The following is an 18,942-nucleotide window of genomic DNA, read 5'->3' as shown; positions in this document are numbered from 1 at the left end:
TATTTTTGCATAAAAAAGCAGCATTGGGATTTGCCCTTAAAGCACTATTTGTCTGCTTTAAATTCTTCCAAATATCCATAGATATCAGGGTGACGCCAGTAATCGTATTGCAATCTTCATTTAATTTTACAAAGACAGAATTGGGAAGGACATGATGAATTGCCTATAAAAGGCAAAACAAATCAAGTCTTTATTAAATCACTGTCCTTAACTGAGGGTGTGCGACACTTTTCTATTCATTTAAATAAAATGCAGCATAGTAAAAAGTTCATTACCCATTCTTTTAAATGTTTTTTTGTTCCACTCGATTTCAGAACATACAGTAACTGCCTGAGTAGCATAAAAGTTTTGTTTAAAAAAAAAAAGAAAAAAAGTATACCGGCATTGATTCCTATCAGCATGAGAGAGAATAAACAACTGCTGACCATATGCTCACATTTTATCTCAACATCACACAAAGATCCAACTAATCAATTAACTCTTACTCACCTGATTCAGGGCTGTATTCATAGAATAAGTAGGGCTGAATGGTTTGGAGCAGCAGATGTAACTAAAAACATGTGTAAACCATAAAGAGAAGATTCATTTGCTGTGGCTGTAATTCAAATGTCTTCCTGGTAGTTTACTGTAAGGTGAGTCCTTGCTTGATTGTTCTTAAACTTCTTGCTTTGTAAATATAACTCAATGTGATTCTTTTAAATGTTTCTTTATCTGAACCGTGCCACTGCTCTTTATTTAACTTAATAACAAATTATATTTTGAAGAGAGGATTTGTTCAATAGCAGGTTTTGAGCCCATTAACGATATAAAAGCAGTTATCAAATAACCTGCACAATATATGGAAGGACTCCTTTAATGCAGTATTTGGTAGATACCAAGCATTAAGACTCTGCTCTTCAGTGATATATTTGGCCAGTTGGATGGATTTGATCATTTTGATGTGTAATTGATCCAGATGCTAGTGACTGAGATCAGAAAGCTCACAGCGGTGAGGGCATTGTCCTGTAATCATGCAGCTTTTGTAACAGTGTGATTTATTTTTCTTTTTTTTTTTCACTTTTTGTCTTAAAGCAATAATCAGTTCAAGTATTGTAAAAAATACTCATTTGGATCTTAAACATGCAGTTTTTGGACTAACGTTGCCATCAGTCTGTACTCAGGCGTCATATTTTTCTATTCCCAGTGAGTAATGCATAAAGTTAGTATTCTGGCTAATAAAATGCAGTGAAAGATTTTAGACAATTTTTATCTCATTAAACCAGTGGCACATACAATACTTTACATCCGCGACTGCAAACATGCGGCAGATCCCACTAGTTTTCTGACTTGCAATTAAAACATACTGAACTCTGTGGCGACGCTGATCCCAGATCAGAGTTTTGGCTTCAGGGGTAGGGTGAATGCAGCGTAAGCAGGTTACTTCAGTGTGATCAATGTTTGTATCAGCATTTAGCTTGTGATTCCAGTTGATCACCAATATTTAGGGTTTAACACAGAAAGCTTAGTTTTTTTCTCACACGGTTGCTTTAACATTTAGACCAGTATGACTGGTCTACTGGTCTTAAAGATTTCCAGTTCCTCCATCAGCTAAAATGGAAGAACTCTCCTTTAGTGATCATAGTTGCTATAGGGTATATGTTTAAATTGCTATCAGCTGTATCAAATAACATTAATTTCTTCCTACTGTTGCTTTTTAATAAATATTAACAGAATGGAGTAAGTAAAAAAGGGTTTTTATGTGTACAGTAAATTAGAAGGGTAGTACTCACCTAATTTTACACTTTCTTTCTCAATCAAATCCTTTGGCTTCAATGTACTTTTGTCCATCTTCTAAATTCATCATGCTAACATCCATAACTTACCTTATAAACCGTAGTTGTAGACGTATGAAAATGTGTAATAAATTAAATTTGAATGAAATAGTTGCACTGTACGGAGTATGTAGAGGCCATAACTAATGTATTTTTAAACTTATTGAATCTGTGTCTGCAGAATGCACACACTTCATTGTTAAAACATAGTCAACTTCAGTCGTGACGTTTGCCACAAAACACAATTGTCACGTAGCTCCTCTGTTTGAAGGATGTTGTTTGCTTCTGTGGTCGAACGTTCCTGCTGTGGGTTTTTCTAAAACCACTTTTGTTCAAGAAAACTGTTGCCTTTGAAAGGACACAGTCTTCAGATGTCACAGATTTCTGCTCAGATAACAGTTGGCTCTGTCAGGCTCTCTTACTCTGGTTTGTTGACAACAGATGACATGTTGGCAAAAAGTAACACCACAAAGGCAGTCTATTAGGGAATAGGTACTGCCATGGTAAAACAGTACGGCTTCTTTCAATTTTAGGATTTTACATACTAGAATAAAATGGAAATCACCTGGTCTTTCTCAAATAGTTTTATCTTGTTGTAGACAAATACAACCAATTCCCCTCTGATCTGTTAAACCAAGCAGAAGATGCAATGGAAAAGCTGTGTGTAAGAGGCAAGACTCTTGGTTCTTCAGTAGGATTTAAGAGGGAAAAGTAAAAAGCCAGTTCCACTAATCTAATGTACTTTATTAGCTGACTATCAGTAGGTGTAGCTACTGCTATAAAAACAGGGCTCCTGACATTGCATGCTGTTGTTTGTTAACACAAAGGCAGGGGGGGAAATGCATTGCAGATGACCTTAGAGCAGCTATTTTTGCTGCAGTACATTTCCAACTGTCTCCAAAACCATCATTGAGAGATTGTTCACAGCTGTGAAACATTTAAGACGGTTGTCGATCTTTCCAGGGGTGAGCATCCCATCAGATTCATCTCGAGGTAAAACTGCGCCAGGCTCAAATGACAAAACTACAAAAACTATCATACTCTAGAGGCATCACTTGTTGATGTCCATGAGAGTAAAAACAAAAAAACATAGTGTGAATTGTTCAGTGTGAATTGTCCTAGCAAAAACAAAATAAATAAAAGAAATACGCATGGTGGTGGATCGGTGATGATTTGGGCTTGTTTTACATCCACAAACATTGGTCACCTTCCAGCCATCCTTGAACTCCTCTGAATACCAAGTGTTCTAAAGGTGTTCTGACAGACTGCTAAAGATTTGCTCAAAGTGGGTCATGTAGTGACCCAAAACATAGCAGTAAATGTAGAACATAATGGCCGAAAAAGAGAAAGATCAGGATATTGCAATTACTTGTTTAAAGTCCAGACCCAAAATCTGATTGACATGCTGTGATGAGACTTTGAGAGCTGTTCACAAAAGACTTTTTGCAAACCACAATGAACTGAATCAACGTTGCAATGAAGAAAGATTTCCCCCTAATGAAGTGAAAGACTGAAGTTATTGATGCTGAAGCTGGTTTTATTAAGCTGCTGAATTATTCTTGAAAGATGGTTATGTTTTCATACACATAAGGTTGGACTTAAATAAACGTATAACCAGACAAAGTTGTTTTTTTTTTGTTTTTTATTTTTAACCATAGATGCTAAAAAGGATATGCTAATTTTCTAGGACTGTACCTTTTTTATTTTAAATGTTTCAGGTTGCCCTACATCAAATAGATTTGGTTTGCTCTTGTATATTAAGAAACTTGCACGAAGCTAAGGTGCCTATTACCTCTACACCTGCTGTATGAAATGTTACGGTTTTTTCCCTCCAGATAGTATTCAGTGATTCCTTCACTAACTGGAAACATCTGCTTTTAGGCTTCAGCTGAGTTCTCTCCCTCATTGTCAGACATAATGAGCTGCTGGCCTCCTAGAACCCAGCACGTCTGATATTTTATTTAAGGTGCCCTCGGATCTTTAATATTAGAGAGCCACGTCTATCACAGAGTAACGGTCTTACCTGTGCTGACCTAATTGCATTTGAATCATCTGAATGGGGAATAAGCTGCCCTGGTAAGTCACTTTTATATGCCTCGATGCAGCTTTTGTAGATGCGTATTCGCTTTAATGAAAACAGTGTTATCCCCCAAAGAAAACAGATGGGCAACGGTGCAGTTGTGTATGTATGTTGGTATGTGTATGTCTGCATGAGAAACTTCTGTTGACTGGCATTGGTTCTCTGTAGGCATGTATGCATAGATGTGTCGGATTTAGAGCAGTGTTTTACCCTTTTTGTTCTCTATTTGTAGAAACTTGGTTCTGTCTTTTATGTATATCTGTAGTTGATGTGTGCCTGTGTATATACAGACACCCTTTTAAAAGATTTGGGGGTTTTAAGCACTCTAAGTATAAATAAATGAAGAGCTTTGGCTGTTGAAACAGATGTTGTAGCCAAGAGTAAGGACCCCTTCAGCCTCTGAACCCATCCAGCTGTCCCTCTTAGCCTTTCTATCTTGGCATACACCTAAACATTAACAGACCAGGTGACTCTTGTGCCGACACGTCAACCAGGACGCCTGAAGATTGTCGTGGGGTAGAGGGAAAGAGAATGCTTTAGATTGAAGAGGTAGAAAGAAGGGGGCAGTGCATTTTTGTGGAGAGGTACAATCCTCTTGAGAGATGAATCCATTAAGAGTGCTTCGCCTTTTAATTAGCAGCATAATTGCCAGGTGGCAGATTAACCCCCTCCCTTTTTAATGCTGACAGTTTATATTTAGGGCCATACCTCTAACAAAGCAGGAGATGCCACAGGCCCACTTGCATCATTGCATGGCACATGGGGAGGGCCGACATAGTCTAGCAGCAGTAGTTAAGTGTATCACTACTGCGATGCACACATACTGACAGTGTCAGAGACGCAAAGGCAATGTTGAGACTGCTCATTAACCTAGGCATATTAATCATTTGTGTTCTGTGCCTCTGGCCTGCAGGGCCTGTGAGGGTTTGCTCCTCATATAAAACACATTGGCAGATGGTCCCAGACTGTTCAAACTGCATCTCATCCCACCTTCTTTTTTCATAACACTGCCATGTTGCGTTATGGTCTGTGAATATTGTGTTCACCATAAATGTGCAGGTGGACATGGTGTGGTTTGGGTTTTTTTTTTGTAAGACTGTTAAATATGTGTAATGGAGCCTTATTAAAATTTAAAGAAATGAGTGTAGAGTAGAGATGAGCTGCAGGATTTAGGTCATTGCTGTACAAAGGTCTGCACTGCAGTTTATTAAGAATTTATGACCCTGCTCTGCAGAGAACCTTATGAGGATTTCATGTGAGTTGGCTGGTAAACAAATAATGCCGTGTAATTGAGATTTATAATACAAAAGTGTTATTCACTAGGTAGCATATAAATTCTGGCAGTGTTCCTTCTCTCCATATAAACACTTTAATACACACAAAAACACTAGTGGGAAAGGGGCCGTGCTCATAGAATCAGCATGCTCTCACTGCTTTTGTGTGTGCTGTGGGAGTTTCATTCTCATGATGTACACTGACAACACGGAGTGTACTTTTCCAATTTGCATTCAATCAGTGGAGATTTATGGTGATCCATAGTCTCTGTTGCTGGTCACAGTCTAATCCCAGGTCTGGCCCCAGACACTCTGCAGCAGGCAGCTTGTAAATTACCTGCTGCAGCAGAGAAGTAAAATCACCATTAAAGTCCACAAATTCTCAGCTCAGCAGATCAAGGGTCAGTCGTGGGCTAACTGCATGTTATACTAATCTAGTGAAGCTCTTCTTTTCTCTGCTTCTTAATTATTATTTATATTTTTTGAGGGTTTAGGAAGTTTTAGAACATTGCTTTGTCGTATTTCAGACACTTTTTGAATGATTATAGACCAAGGTACTTTGTTCTCCAGTGGATACAGATTTTACCTGTATCCTCAGCAGAGTAATAATTATTTTCTTTTGGGTTTAGTAATTCTCAGTTTTTAGTCACACCAGTTTACCTTTCTGCCTCACCGTCAAAGTAATGTTGGCAGTTGCAAATGCAATGGAAATGGCTCCATCCAATTATGAAGCATTTTGTAAATAGATTTGGTGAGGATAGCAACAAGTAGGTTGAAAGTTGCTGTTGATACTAACTCATATTGGATTTATTAATTTTTTAGATAAATAAGACAAAGCTCTACAATTACAAAATGCTATCTTTAAATGAAATATACAGATACATCTAAATTAATTACAGAGACAAGGAAAGTTAACTTCTTTCAATAATTTAGACCAAAAAGGGAAACGTTTAATAATAGATAATCTTTATACAGAGACTGCTATCTTCATGCATTTTGTTATTAATTTAACTGATTATGGCGCATATCAAAGACACAACATTCAGTTTCTCAAACATTATGACAAATAAAAACAGGATCTCACTGTATGTACAGAAATGTTGACCTGCTTAAAGGTTTGACCATGTACTATACAATATTTTGCATGAAATACTGCTTCAAAGCAGCGTGGCATACATGTTATCAGCCTGTAGCACTGCTGAGCTTTAACAGCAGCCTTCAGCACAGATACCACAGTGTGGTATCTGTGCTGTCGGAACATGAAATCAGCACTTTGTGTTTAATAAATCTGAGAGTTTTATTTCTTTAATTGATTTACTGAAATAAATTAACTTTTCTAAAGTTTTCAGATACACATGTACAAAGAAAATGCTTGCTATGTGCCGTAAATAGGACTTTCATCTTTTCAGAATCACCAGTGCTCTTTCCTCTTCACCTATCTTCTATATTTTAGCAATATACTGTTTTTACTGGCTCTGTTTTTACAGCCTTTAAATTCCAGTCTACTAAGCATTTCTCATGAAACTGTGTATTTATCTGGAAGTGTCTTCTGGCCACTGCTTGGGATTGATCATCTCCTGTCACTGCTTAGCCATATCTTGAATCATAGTTCTTACCTAGAGAAATAAAATGGTCTCTTCAGTGCTTTGCTTCCTTTATCTCTTCAAACTTTGTCTTTGATCTCAAACTGTTATTTCCAGTGGGAATAAGGACATCGTTTTTCTTGGGTCTCTCAGCATTTTTGTAGACCCTGTGACATTTTAGCACCAGATGTTCGATGTGCATCTAATAGCTGGTTGTCCTCAAGAGTTGCTTATGTAATGTCTTTTTGATTAACTCTCCGCCGTAGAGGTATGATTTAAGTTTTTTCACCTTCCGCTGTGGAAATGAGAGGACCTTATGAGAAGGTGGTGGTGGTTACAGGCCGCCTGGCAGGGGGGAGAATATGTGTTTGGTTATAACTCAGGAAGCTAGTAGTTTATGGGAAGAAAGTTGCCTACAAATGTCTTGCCTGATTAAATGGTTCTGACATTTTATATATAAAGGCCAAAAATCAACTCCACTCTGACGATATTGTTTTAGAATAAAGAATCCATCATATAATGCGGTGACTGTCGGATGTCAGCCTAAAAACATTTTGATCCTTTGGTGAAACATTTTGAAAGGCTGTTTCGGTAAAGCATCTAATTTTCACTTATATCAAACACTACTTGTCCATCTCTTAACTAAATATATGGAATGACAACATGTAGTTTCCTTTTTATTTAAATCAAAACTGTCTTCTGCTATGATATTGTAGCTGAGTAATTGGAAAACCGGGAAATGCCAATTAGTACTTATTATGGTGTATCAAAGTTTTCTGACACTAAATTTCTTGGGGCATGAACGTGGCTAATAAGAGTTTTATTCTTCATCCATCACATTCAACTTTCTTGTATAACCGCTGTTAAATCGGCTACTCTGGATGGATCCTTATTGACAGTTTCCTTTAGTTTCCACTATAAATCTCCAGTCAAAGTGGGATTCAGACAGATTGAGGCCATATCGAATTCTTTTCCTCACTTCTTTTAATGTACCTTCCAGCTCTCAACACAATGGTTCACTTAATCATTCTAAGAAATATCATTGTCAAGCCTACTTTTGATTGATGGGATGAGAAGTGTCTCTGTGTTTTTACTGATGAAGCAATGACTGCATCTCATCTGCCCCTTCACATGACATACAACCCCTCCTCCCTGAATTTGGAAATGTACTTCTTGTCTGCCAGCAGTCGTCTTAGTTTGATAATTGCACCAAAACTAACTAATCTGATGTCTTGGAGCAGGGACACATGTAGGACAGCCGCCCCCGAGGACAGGAGGTGCCCTCCTTTGCTCTTCATTCTTAGATGTGCTCCATTCTCTGCCTGCGTGTTTCCCTTTTACAACTATCCAACACTTTCCTTGAAAGTGCAGGAAAAATGTTGTACAACCACAGAAGCCAAATCATTTCATAATGCTTTCCATTGTTTGTGCTGAGAGTTCTCTTGTTGTGACTGTTTTCTGTCAATCAGAATGTTGCAGCAGCTCTTTGAGATCCACAAGGACTCTTAACTGCTGACTCATTTGCATATTTACACTTGTGCCATTATATGCTCTCAAAATGCAAATTACAATGCAGTTTTATAGTTTTGCATCTACTTGATCTGAATAAAGTTTTAGGTGAAAGGCATGTGTTTAGATGTGTTTAATTATACTCCGGCATTTTTTTCCCGAACATTTAGCTATAAAATATAAGTTGCCACACCGTCCCCTTGCCAGATGGAACAGCTGAATTAACATTCTTTCTTCGAGAGGCCATTACATATTTTTGCTAAGGGTTGTGTTATTTCTGGGCAGACCTGGACATAAACTGCAACTTGACTTGTTGGCAGAAACCTAAAAGTGCAAGTTGTAATAATTAATTTTGAGGGGAACAGGAATGAGGAATCAGCATTTGTTTAATGCCCGTTTGCTGCAGGGATCTAATTTTTTCACCTCAAAAAATAAACCAGCACGGATGTCATACGTAATATTTCAGATGGAGGTGGTGTTAGTTGCTTTTAACCTGGTAAAATGTTATCCTTCTAAAATGGTAAAATCTTGTCTAGTATCAGATCTTTGTGAGCTGTATCAGTGTGTTTTGAAGAATAACTTGAAACAACTGAACAAATTGGTAAAAAAAAAAAAAAAAAAAAGGTGTTTGCTAATTTTCTTCAATGCTTTTTTGTGGAGATGCACAAAGAAATCTAAAGATTAAAGCTTGATTGGATCTGACCGGTGGCCAACCAGAATCTCTAAATGTAATCATTTCAAATCAGTAAAAAAATCATACCAGAGTACTGCCTTTTTGTAATTACATATCTCTTCTGATAAAAAAAAAAAGCTGTATAATGTTCAGTATGACTGGGATGCAAAGAGATGTAAAATGGTTATTTAAAAGGAAACTGATGTCAGGACATGTCTGTGGTACGTTTAGGCTGTGTAGCAAGAGAAAGCAAGACTTTCAGCAGATAATGGGAAGGCTTAACAGAACACATCAAAGTTGTCCTGTTTTATCCTTTTGAGCTTTTAACATCTGTAATGGAACATGTTGGATTGGAAAATGTTGGCAGCTTTTTCGAAATCCCAGTTAAGGTAAGGGTCTACCAGGGAATAACCAGTCCTGACAAAGAACTGCCAGCCTGACTAATTGTTGATTTAAAATCTAACAGTAAAAAAAAAAAAAAAGCTAATTAATCATTTTGTCTTTGGGGGAACCATTTTTACAGCATTTTCTGTCACTGCTTTGTGACATCACCTCTGCTCCTGATATAAATATTTGCTGCTCGTGGCAAGACGTCTAGAAAAATATATTATCATGCAGCCCCTAGGTTGTCTAATAACACAGTTACTAAAAGGAAATGTAATTAGCCAAAATCATTATTGGCTGTTTCATCAAAAATCTGCCACAATACTCTGATTGGGTCATCTCTACCTTTTTTTTTTTCTTTCTTTTTTTAAAATGCTAGAACTTACCAAGATAGTTAATTTCTTCTAAATGCTGTAAAAGAAAAGTATTCACCTACTCAGGTCTCTTTGCAGCAGTGTACATGCTCTTGTTGCATGTAGAAGGTGATAAGCAAACATGTGAAAACACGTTTTGGGTTCACTGCCCATGGCACTCCCCACCAGCTTGCTGGCAGTGACACATTAGGATGCGGCCTTGTCAGTAAATATTGGAAACTGGCATTTCCTCTGGGTGATGCGTTCAGAAAGGTCAGTGCTGGTTGGCGGCAGCTCCAGGCGCTCTGCGCGTCTCAGCTCTGTGTAATGGAATCCAGTGGAACTGCATGGCATTTCCATTGATGAGACATGACTGTCCTGTTCATTTATTTCAGAGGTGGTTACTTCTTACACAGCGCTGTGATGGAGTTTTCTTCAACATCCTGCTCTCTCCCTCTGGTTTTTTGGATTAATGAAACATTTTAAGGTGTTTTTTTTTTTTTTTTTGCACTTAGTCTTTTCTGCATGTTTGAAAAAGGCTAAATAAAGTAAAAGCTTCAATTTAGAGTCAATCCCTTCCTTTTAAGTATGTCATTGACGTATTCCAGAATAATTTCACAAAGCTGAATGGTTTTTTGCTACATTTTGACCTGACTTCACCTTTTATTTTTTAAAAAGCAAGCAGCGAGAGGACGACTATACAAGAATCGTTGACATTTCAGCCTGCACTGCTGGCTCCTTTTTGTTTTGTTTTTTTGTTTTTTTTTAAGGCTGTGACTCACATTTTCTATTAGTTTGCCTTGAAAAGAATTACGTGCTGAAGTCTCTCCACCTCTTTCTGCTTTCCCATCTCTTTCTACAGCTGGACATAAACACTCAATATAAGGCCTAAAGGACTCTTTCTGCTTTGAGTCGGGAAAAAGAGTGCACTGTGCTGTTAAAGTTAATGTTATTAAGTATCTTTTTTTTTTACAGGTCTCGACTAAAATAACACACCATCTTTTTAGCACTTTTTAGCATCAACTGCAAAAAAGGTCTGAAGCATTATACCACTAACATTTATTTGGTCTGCAAGTCTAGGGTTATATGCGTTGCATATTACTGAGAAATGTTATTTCCCCGTCAAGCAGTCTAGTTACCTGAATATAGCTGAGTGAAGGTAGTTTTATCTCGATCTTAAATAACCACCACACTAATATCGAAAGCGCACGTTTTACTTGCTTCACAAAAACAATTTCCTTCTGCCCTCTCAGTACAACATAAGTATTCACATGTGACAATCGGAGCAGCGTTCCAGAGTTTCCTGAGGGCTGAGGGAAGCCAGCAGCTGAACCGAGTATGAGCACAAGTGATGCTTTCACAGTGCCCTGCTCTCTGCCGTCTGAATACTTCCCCGAGCCTTCATTAGCATGGCTGCTGCATTCAGCCTCATCGCAGGTCTTTGCATTTGCATGTGTGCCTCTGTGCACGCACGCTTTCACGCACTTGCTGTCTCACTCTGACTTAAATGCCCCTCCCAACTTTAGTTGAATCCTCTTGTTCTTTTTTCCCCCTGTCAGATTTCGCCCTTATTTACTCCTCCACACTGTTTCCCCTCTGGCTGACTCTTCATCCTTGTCTTTTCTCCTGATTTTTCTCTGGTTCTTTCTTTCTGTTTGTAGCCTTCCCTTTTCACCAGTCCAGCAGCCATATTTTGGTCTTTTTCTATAAGATGGTCAATCCTTCTAGCTCTATTTCCCCTCATCTTCTTTTGCATACTTTTCTGTAATAAAATGGCAAGTCTCTCAGTTCTCTCACTTCTTAACTTGCCTGGGGTTTCAGGACTGAATGATTGTGATAACTTTTCAAATCCAATGGCTAATGATTGAACTCTTCAGTGTTCTCTAATGCTCTGATTTCCGCTGTGTGTGAATGAGCACTTGTGCTGGTCAGGGTGGTTTGAAAATACAAGTATGCTTGCATGATTTTATATCTGCTAGTGAGTACACCATATTCAGTGGAGCACTCCACTCTCCCGCCAGGGATCCGCTGTGCTCAGCAGGATTAGATGCGTCACAACTTGTAGTCTGTTTGAAGTGTCCGAAAAGCATGATTCCCCCAGTTTCCCTTTCCTCCCTTTTACGTTTAAAAAGAAATTTATGTTGCTGCTTTTATGTAGTAGTAAGGACTGTAGATGTACTGCTGTCCTGAGTTAGGTCTGCATAAGATTCTCACAGTATGAGTAACATCAGTAAAAATACCACACTTTGAGTACATTTACATGAAGATTTAAAACCAATGTAGAAAATGATCTGATTGCTCCTATTTAAAACTGAAAGGGAGCAATTATTCATACAAAATAATTTGACAGATGGTTAAATTGTTATCCAAAAAGCTTATTTTTACACATAGCCATAATCAAATATAGAATGAATACCTGCACATTTTATTGTGCTTTTAGGTGCTCATCCCATAGAATAATAGAACATTTTGCTGTGCAACTATATATGATGTAACACTAGCACGACAAGCTGACATTAGTCAGGCTATTAGCTTGGCAGTTGACCAAATAGCAGAGCTGCAGCTCTTGGCTTTCCAACTGTATAACAGTGTTACCTTTTAATAATAGTGACACTTGGCGTTCCATATAATGACAGTCCATATAAATGTGTCTTTCTTGTGAGCGTCCCAAGTAGTAGTAGCTTTCTTTCAGCTAGCTGACTGGCAGGGTCCAGCAGCAAGTGGGGGAAGGGCAGCACTGCTATTCTGTGCACGACACAGCTGAGAGTACACTTAGGTCACTCTTGCATTTTTAGAAATTGTAAGGCAGAAACTTTTTGTGGTTCTAAAAACTTTTTAAAAATCTATATGTCAATGCTGGTAATCTGACCCATGTATGTTTCTAACCATCATCTTTTAACTTGGTTGTTAAAAACATGCATGTAGACTCATTTGTTAGTTTGTTGCATGTCACTGATCTCCCTGGCCTCTGTTTTTCATAAATTCAGTCAATTAAAGATGGCCTGCTGTTAAGTTCACCCACTTGGTTAGATACTTCTAAAGGATATCCCCTCAGGCAGCCAGGTTCCTAAAAACACTGGCATCTGAGTCAGTGTTTTCTTTTGGCCTACTCACTCGTGTGGTCAGCTATGATCTTTTTGTAATATGCACTATGTTTAGTAGATGATGCGAAGAGGTGGCAGTCTGATCTTTGCCAAACTCAGTCTGCTGATCATTACTGATGAACCAGTTGTGACTCAGGTCATTTTGATCTGATTTAAAGCGCCAGGGCCCCCATCAAAGTGTTTACATCCTTCACTTGATGAGCAGCTAAGAAGAGTACTGTGGCCTAATTACCATGCTGGCAGGGGGCTTGTTTAGCTAACCAGAAAAGGGATTGGAAACGGTGGGGCCCAAGTCTAATTACGACGAGATAAAATGATTCAAAGAGATTGCCAATGCTAAATGAGATGCATTTATAAGGCTCTTCACATGCTGCCACTTTAAAGTGGATTTTATGAAAATGTATTTCTTGAAGTCGATGGGGGGGCTGGCTGCAATTTAGTGACTGTGGTGTACCTAGCTGTCTTTTGGCAATATGTCTTCTCTGAAGCTGAAATTAGAGGCTTTTTAAACTTTGTGCTGAACTTATAAGAGCTCCAACTTATTTTGACAGAATTTGTAAGCCCTTTCATTTTACTTCCAAGACCTTATCCCTTCCCTTTGCCAAAAAAAAAAAGGTTCACTTATAATGCTACTGTTGATCACTGGCCAAATAGTGTTCTAATCTTTATCTGGCACAGCTTGATATTCCATGTCGCCCCACTCTTACTCACAGATTTCATTTGTCTTGGACTTTCCTTTTTTATGCCAATACTTCCCTCCAATTAGGATCTGAATTTTCCAGTAAATGAAGCTAGGATGGTTCAATTAATCAAATTTTTATTTAAATTTTGGCTCCAAACAACCCCAAGAAAACCCTGAAAAATAAAACTGATTTGCCAGTTTCTGGTTCCCTTATCACTTCCTTAATGAAGAAATGCACATATCGATTTTATCAGTTTAATATGTGGATGTTATCAAACAAATCTCTGACGCAACACGTTTTTAAACTTTCTAATGAGGTTCACAATTCCTCTCACTGCAGGAGAGCAGCTGAAACACAGGTCCTTCACAACTAAGATGTCTGAAAAAAGTTAAACCATTTTGAGCCTGAAGACTGCTTCTGGTAAATTTAATCCACACCGAATTAAACGTGAACCAGAAAACGTGAGTTTATTATCAAAGAGTCATATCAGTACAGAGAGTATGTGATCTAGTGTTAGCCCGCTAATTCAAAAGGCTTTCTATGCAAAGATCTTTCATTATGTGTTTACTGGAAACCCAGTAGCAGAGTCAGATATTTCTCTACATATAAGTAGAACAGTTATGTGATTTTTAAGTGGAGTGTTAGAACATTATATCAGCTTTCACAAACCTGTTTGCGGTCATAAAAAGCTAAATATGATGGAATTAACATTTGAGATGTCTGAACATCACGGAGTCAGTAGAGAACACAAACAACACTGATGTCAAACGTTGATATATATATTTTATAAATGGAAGGACTGCCTTTAATCAAATATTGCATTAAGAACATCATAAAAGGAGTGAAGGTCATATGGCATTGAAACACTTCTTTTATATATAGAAATGATTTAATGAATATGTTTTACTTCTGGACTGTTAATATTGCATATAAATCACATGGTCAGACACTATTACGTTTAAAAATAGCTAAATGGTAAAAGATATAATTTTGAAAACTGTGAATGGAAATAAATCAGTTATAGTGAAAGATTTTGTTGGCCCCCACCCCCTTCCCTCTTGCAGTATGTTTCCAAACTCAGGAGTATTGGTAATAAATAATAATCTCAATAAAGACTCCTCCTCCCCCATAATTAAGCATTAAGGCAAATAATAATCTCAGTTTGAGAAGCTGGGGTGTTTCTCCAACAGTTTATTCATATCCTCACACATTTGTGCTCTTCTCACTCAAAAGACACATACAGTCTATAAGTTTACCCATTTTTTAATTTTCCTGTCTACTGTAACAGAGAGCTTGGTGAAATACCTCCACCTGTGGCTGATTGACAGCACTTTTTGCCCAGTAGAACAATTTGCATTGTGCGTTAAGTGATCACACTGTAACCTTGTGAAGACAAGACAGCAGGTTGTGGGTGTGTGTTTGTCATTTTGGCTCTGAGCGTCTTCATTGCGTGGGCGTCTACCTGTCACACTGCTACTATCTTATCTTGATAAAGTGTGAGATGAATGAAGAAGTCTGTGACAAAAGCAACACAGACAATCATTTTTTACCAGCCGAAGACATTTTCACTCAGATGTGTAAACATGTTTCCACGCATTATTTAACCATGTTTTTTATTTTTCTCCCCCCTCTAGTGTCCCGACTCTTCCTGTAAGCAGGACCTGCTCGCCTACCTGCAGCGCATCGCCTTGTATTGCCATCAGCTCAACATCTGCAGTAAAGTCAAGGCTGAAGTTCAGAATCTGGGAGGAGAGCTGGTTGTCTCTGGGGTGAGTCCAGCTAATTATTATTGGGTTTTTTTAAATGAAACATGCATTTTGTTTATTGCTGAAAGAATATTCCAAAAATGTTCATTTTTAATGAATGCAGATGTCAGTGATGCTGTTTCAAACGTTGCAGTTTAAAAAGAGAAAAGTGATGCAAACGTTGCAGATTTCCACAGCAGACAGTGTTTTTCTGAAGCTTCGTTGTTGCACCTTTTGTAGTTTGTGGTGTAAACTGAGTTTGTTTTATATTAAAAGATGATTCAATTGATTGCACGGTTTACTTTCTAAAGTGGCATTATTTGTTGCCCAAATATATTCCAAATATCTGAACTTGATGAGTCTGGCTGTTGTCAAAACTGCTTTGTTCTGTGAGCTGTAATTTGCAGTTTTAAATGAAATGTTTCAAACTTGCCTGTCTGTGTTCAGCAAATGTTTGCTAACCTTTCTACCTTCTAACTTGGCAGCGTTCGAAGCCAGTGCTTGCACCCCTTAAAACAATATATAACCACTTACTCTCCAGTTTAAAATGATTACATCACTATACCTGAGTGACCAGGATATCATGATTTTTGCCCTTCTGGGAGGAAGACTATTCTTCCAACACTTTTGAAGTGTCGCTAGTGTCTCTGGAGCTGTTAAGCGAGCAGAATAAATTAGTGTGACCTTTTTAAATATTCTGAAACTGGCCAGACACGTTTGCATGCCAGACAGGGATCCTCCACCGCATACGTCGGAGTTTAAGTGTTTGGCCCAAAACCAGAAGACTTTAAGAGAGATGACCATTTTGTTTTCACTTTACATGAATTCCATCAGTGCAAAATAAAAATAGCAACCTCTGTTTTTTATAATTGCTTGATGCTAATAAGATCTCCCTTCTCTTCTTGGTTCAGTTGGACAGTGCCATGTCCCTTATTCAAGCGGCCAAGAACCTGATGAACGCCGTGGTGTCTACTGTCAAGGCTTCCTATGTCGCCTCCACTAAGTACCAAAAGAACAAAAACATGGAGGCCCTCAACATGCCAGCGGTCTCCTGGAGAATGAAAGCTCCAGAGAAGAAGCCGCTGGTGAAGAGGGAGAAGCAGGACGACGGGCAGACCAACCGAGTGAAGAGATCCTCTCAGAAGAAGCATGTCAACCCTGTGCAGGCTCTGAGCGAGTTTAAAGCTATGGATAGCATCTAGAACCCCCCGCAGGAGGAGAGCACCAGTATGTAACCCAAAAGTTTAGCATAGATAAAAAAGCCTTTAATTGAGTCAAATCAGAGAGCTGACATATGTTTGTACAGCTTCTTTGGTTGACCCATTGTATTCCTCCACTGCCTCATTCCTGTCATCCAGTTCTGCTTTAATCTTTAGCATTAACTGTTTCTTCTGTAGAAAGTGCAGTCAGAGGGAGAACCAGCTGGACGTGACTTTTTTTTTCCTGTGTATGAGAAGAAAAGGTGGAAACAGAAAGTAATTCCAAGTTTTTTTATTTTGTTTTTTTATTGATAATGTAGTTTTTTTCTAACACATTTTAAGTGCAACTTTGGGGTTGTGAGGTTTTTTCCATAATTCTTTTGACAGACTGCAAATATCAACTATGCAAAATTTTCTTCCCTCTTTTATTTCAAGCAGTAACTGTTAATCCTGACTTATTAGTGAGAGATTCAGTCACGCTTCCTCCATTAAGAACCAACTTCAGGCAGTTTTTGTATGTGCTTGCTACTTTAAACCTAAACTATTATTCTGAAGCCACTTTAAACAGCTAATAACTTTAAACTTAGCAGTTTTGTGTCACTGCTTCAACACATGAGAAATTAAGTTTTGTGTCTTTATAAATTACTCATCTCAAATCGCCTTCATTGTCAGCTGTTCATCCTGTTTTATTCCATAACTGCTACATTTATTTGAACCGACGCATAAGGAACACACATCCATTCACCGTAGTCCCACTTTCTAAAGATTTCCAAACTCCTGTGGGTGTGGAAAAGCCCAGAGGACTACAGAATGAGCAGACTGTGTGTCAGTACTTTGTAAAGCCAATGAGCTTAATTTGCCTCAGTGAGACCAAGCATCTCCACATTCTGAATGCGTTCAATTTAAGGGGATCAATATTTTCTCTTTCCAGTATAAAGTTTGCCTTTAAACTTTGTATTTCTTGTCCTTGAACACTAAGATTTTATATCCGAATCTTTATAAAACCATAAACGTCAAACGTGAAAATGAAATGCCTTTTTAATTTGTAATGCATGTTTTTTTTGTTTGTTTGTTTCCCAACTGAAACCAGTGAGATGGAGCTGTAAGATGTGGGTGGTCATGCAGGTCTCTGCTTTAGAGCATTATGTTTGTCCACAGCAACACTTTGAGATCCTGCTGCTTTCGTCTTGGAGATAAAACCTTTGCTGTGCTGATAACATCTGAACTCTAGCAGGAGTGACATGTGAGGTTATTGGATGGGTTTTCTTTTCAAAGGTGGATTCAGAAACCGAAAGTCAGTGGATTGTATCCCCATCTTTTGTTCTACTGTTCGGTCTGAGTCATGAGTGAAATTAAACTACTTTGCTGTGGATTTTGTTTATTATTATTATTATTGAGAGCTGACTTGTTAGTGCATCCATTTCTTGTAATATTGTGCCTGATTTATATCTTAAATAAAAGAAATTCAGTCCATTCCTCTGCTTTGCAGTTTCATTCTGTTTGTCCCATTCCTCCATCATGCAGGGTGTTGCAATTTTTTCCAGATTTTCTGGTCTATTGTTTTACATTTTAATATTTGGAGATTAAAAGCCCTTTCAAGTAACTTTTCCCCCACTTGTAACTATGCAGTGTTGCATAACAATGAATTATATATGCATATCTCCCTGTAGTCGTTGTTACTGACTTAGGGGCAGTCTACAGTATGCTGTTTCAACATGTAATTGGGATGCTCTAGTGCTGCCTTTAATTCTCTCATAAAAAATGTGCCCCCTTTAACGTTAAATGGCTCGTTTAGTGTTGCCCCGCTGAGTCTGAGAAGGTTTTGCTGGGAGTCGGACTGCTGCGACAAAATATTTGGAACAAAATGTCTTGTTCCTTCACCTCTTCAAATACAGGTGAGATTCACTGCTTTATTTACCTGTGAAAAATATTCCAACTCCTTTAAATCTTTACATTTCTATCAAGTCATACCTCTTGACCAGTTTCGCCTTTTGCATTTCAATCACAAACCTTCATGTACAGGTGCAACTCATGAAAATTAGAATTTCATTGAAAGGTTAATATCAGTAATTCATAGTTTTAATCAGCACATCTCGATTGTGAAATATTTTTTGTGTTTATTTCTTGTTATTAAATTACAGCTAAGGAAAACTGAGAATCAATTTTCTCAGTAAATTACAAGGCATAAGATTGAAAATTGTGATGTTTATCCATAACACAAGGTCTCTACAACTCAGAACTTTAATATCTCAGCCAGTGAGCTACATTGTGGGAATTAAGGGCAGCTGGAGTGCACCCAACTGGCCAAATATATTGAGGATATGCAGCGTATGATTTCCTGACACTTATAAAGATCGTTTCCTTTTGAAAAGAAATATTGTCCTTTCAAATAATTCAAGTATTCCTTTGCGATTGTGTTGTTGGACACTGATGTTGCAATGGCGATTCTGATAATATTATACAGCTCTTATAAGATACAACACAATGCACTGTTTATGTGCTCTTGCTGTATTTTATTTTACTTGACAACAATGTCATTTAGAA

At 38.0% G+C, this 18,942-nt stretch overlaps 1 protein-coding gene across 1 annotated transcript in view; it reads left to right on the top strand.

The window, feature by feature from the left end:
- Nucleotides 1-17,871, top strand: part of ctnna1 (catenin (cadherin-associated protein), alpha 1) — an 85,005-nt gene extending 67,134 nt beyond the window's left edge. The window contains exons 17-18 of the mRNA XM_047354519.1: nucleotides 15,089-15,223; nucleotides 16,111-17,871. Coding sequence (XP_047210475.1) covers nucleotides 15,089-15,223; nucleotides 16,111-16,401 — 426 coding nt within the window. The 3' untranslated portion in view covers nucleotides 16,402-17,871. The remainder of the gene's footprint in view (nucleotides 1-15,088; nucleotides 15,224-16,110) is intronic.
- The last annotated feature ends 1,071 nt before the right edge of the window (nucleotides 17,872-18,942 follow it).

The sequence above is a fragment of the Girardinichthys multiradiatus genome, chromosome 23 (assembly GCF_021462225.1).
Source record: "Girardinichthys multiradiatus isolate DD_20200921_A chromosome 23, DD_fGirMul_XY1, whole genome shotgun sequence".
Lineage (NCBI taxonomy): Eukaryota > Metazoa > Chordata > Actinopteri > Cyprinodontiformes > Goodeidae > Girardinichthys > Girardinichthys multiradiatus.
This window is presented reverse-complemented; position numbering and strand designations above follow the sequence as displayed.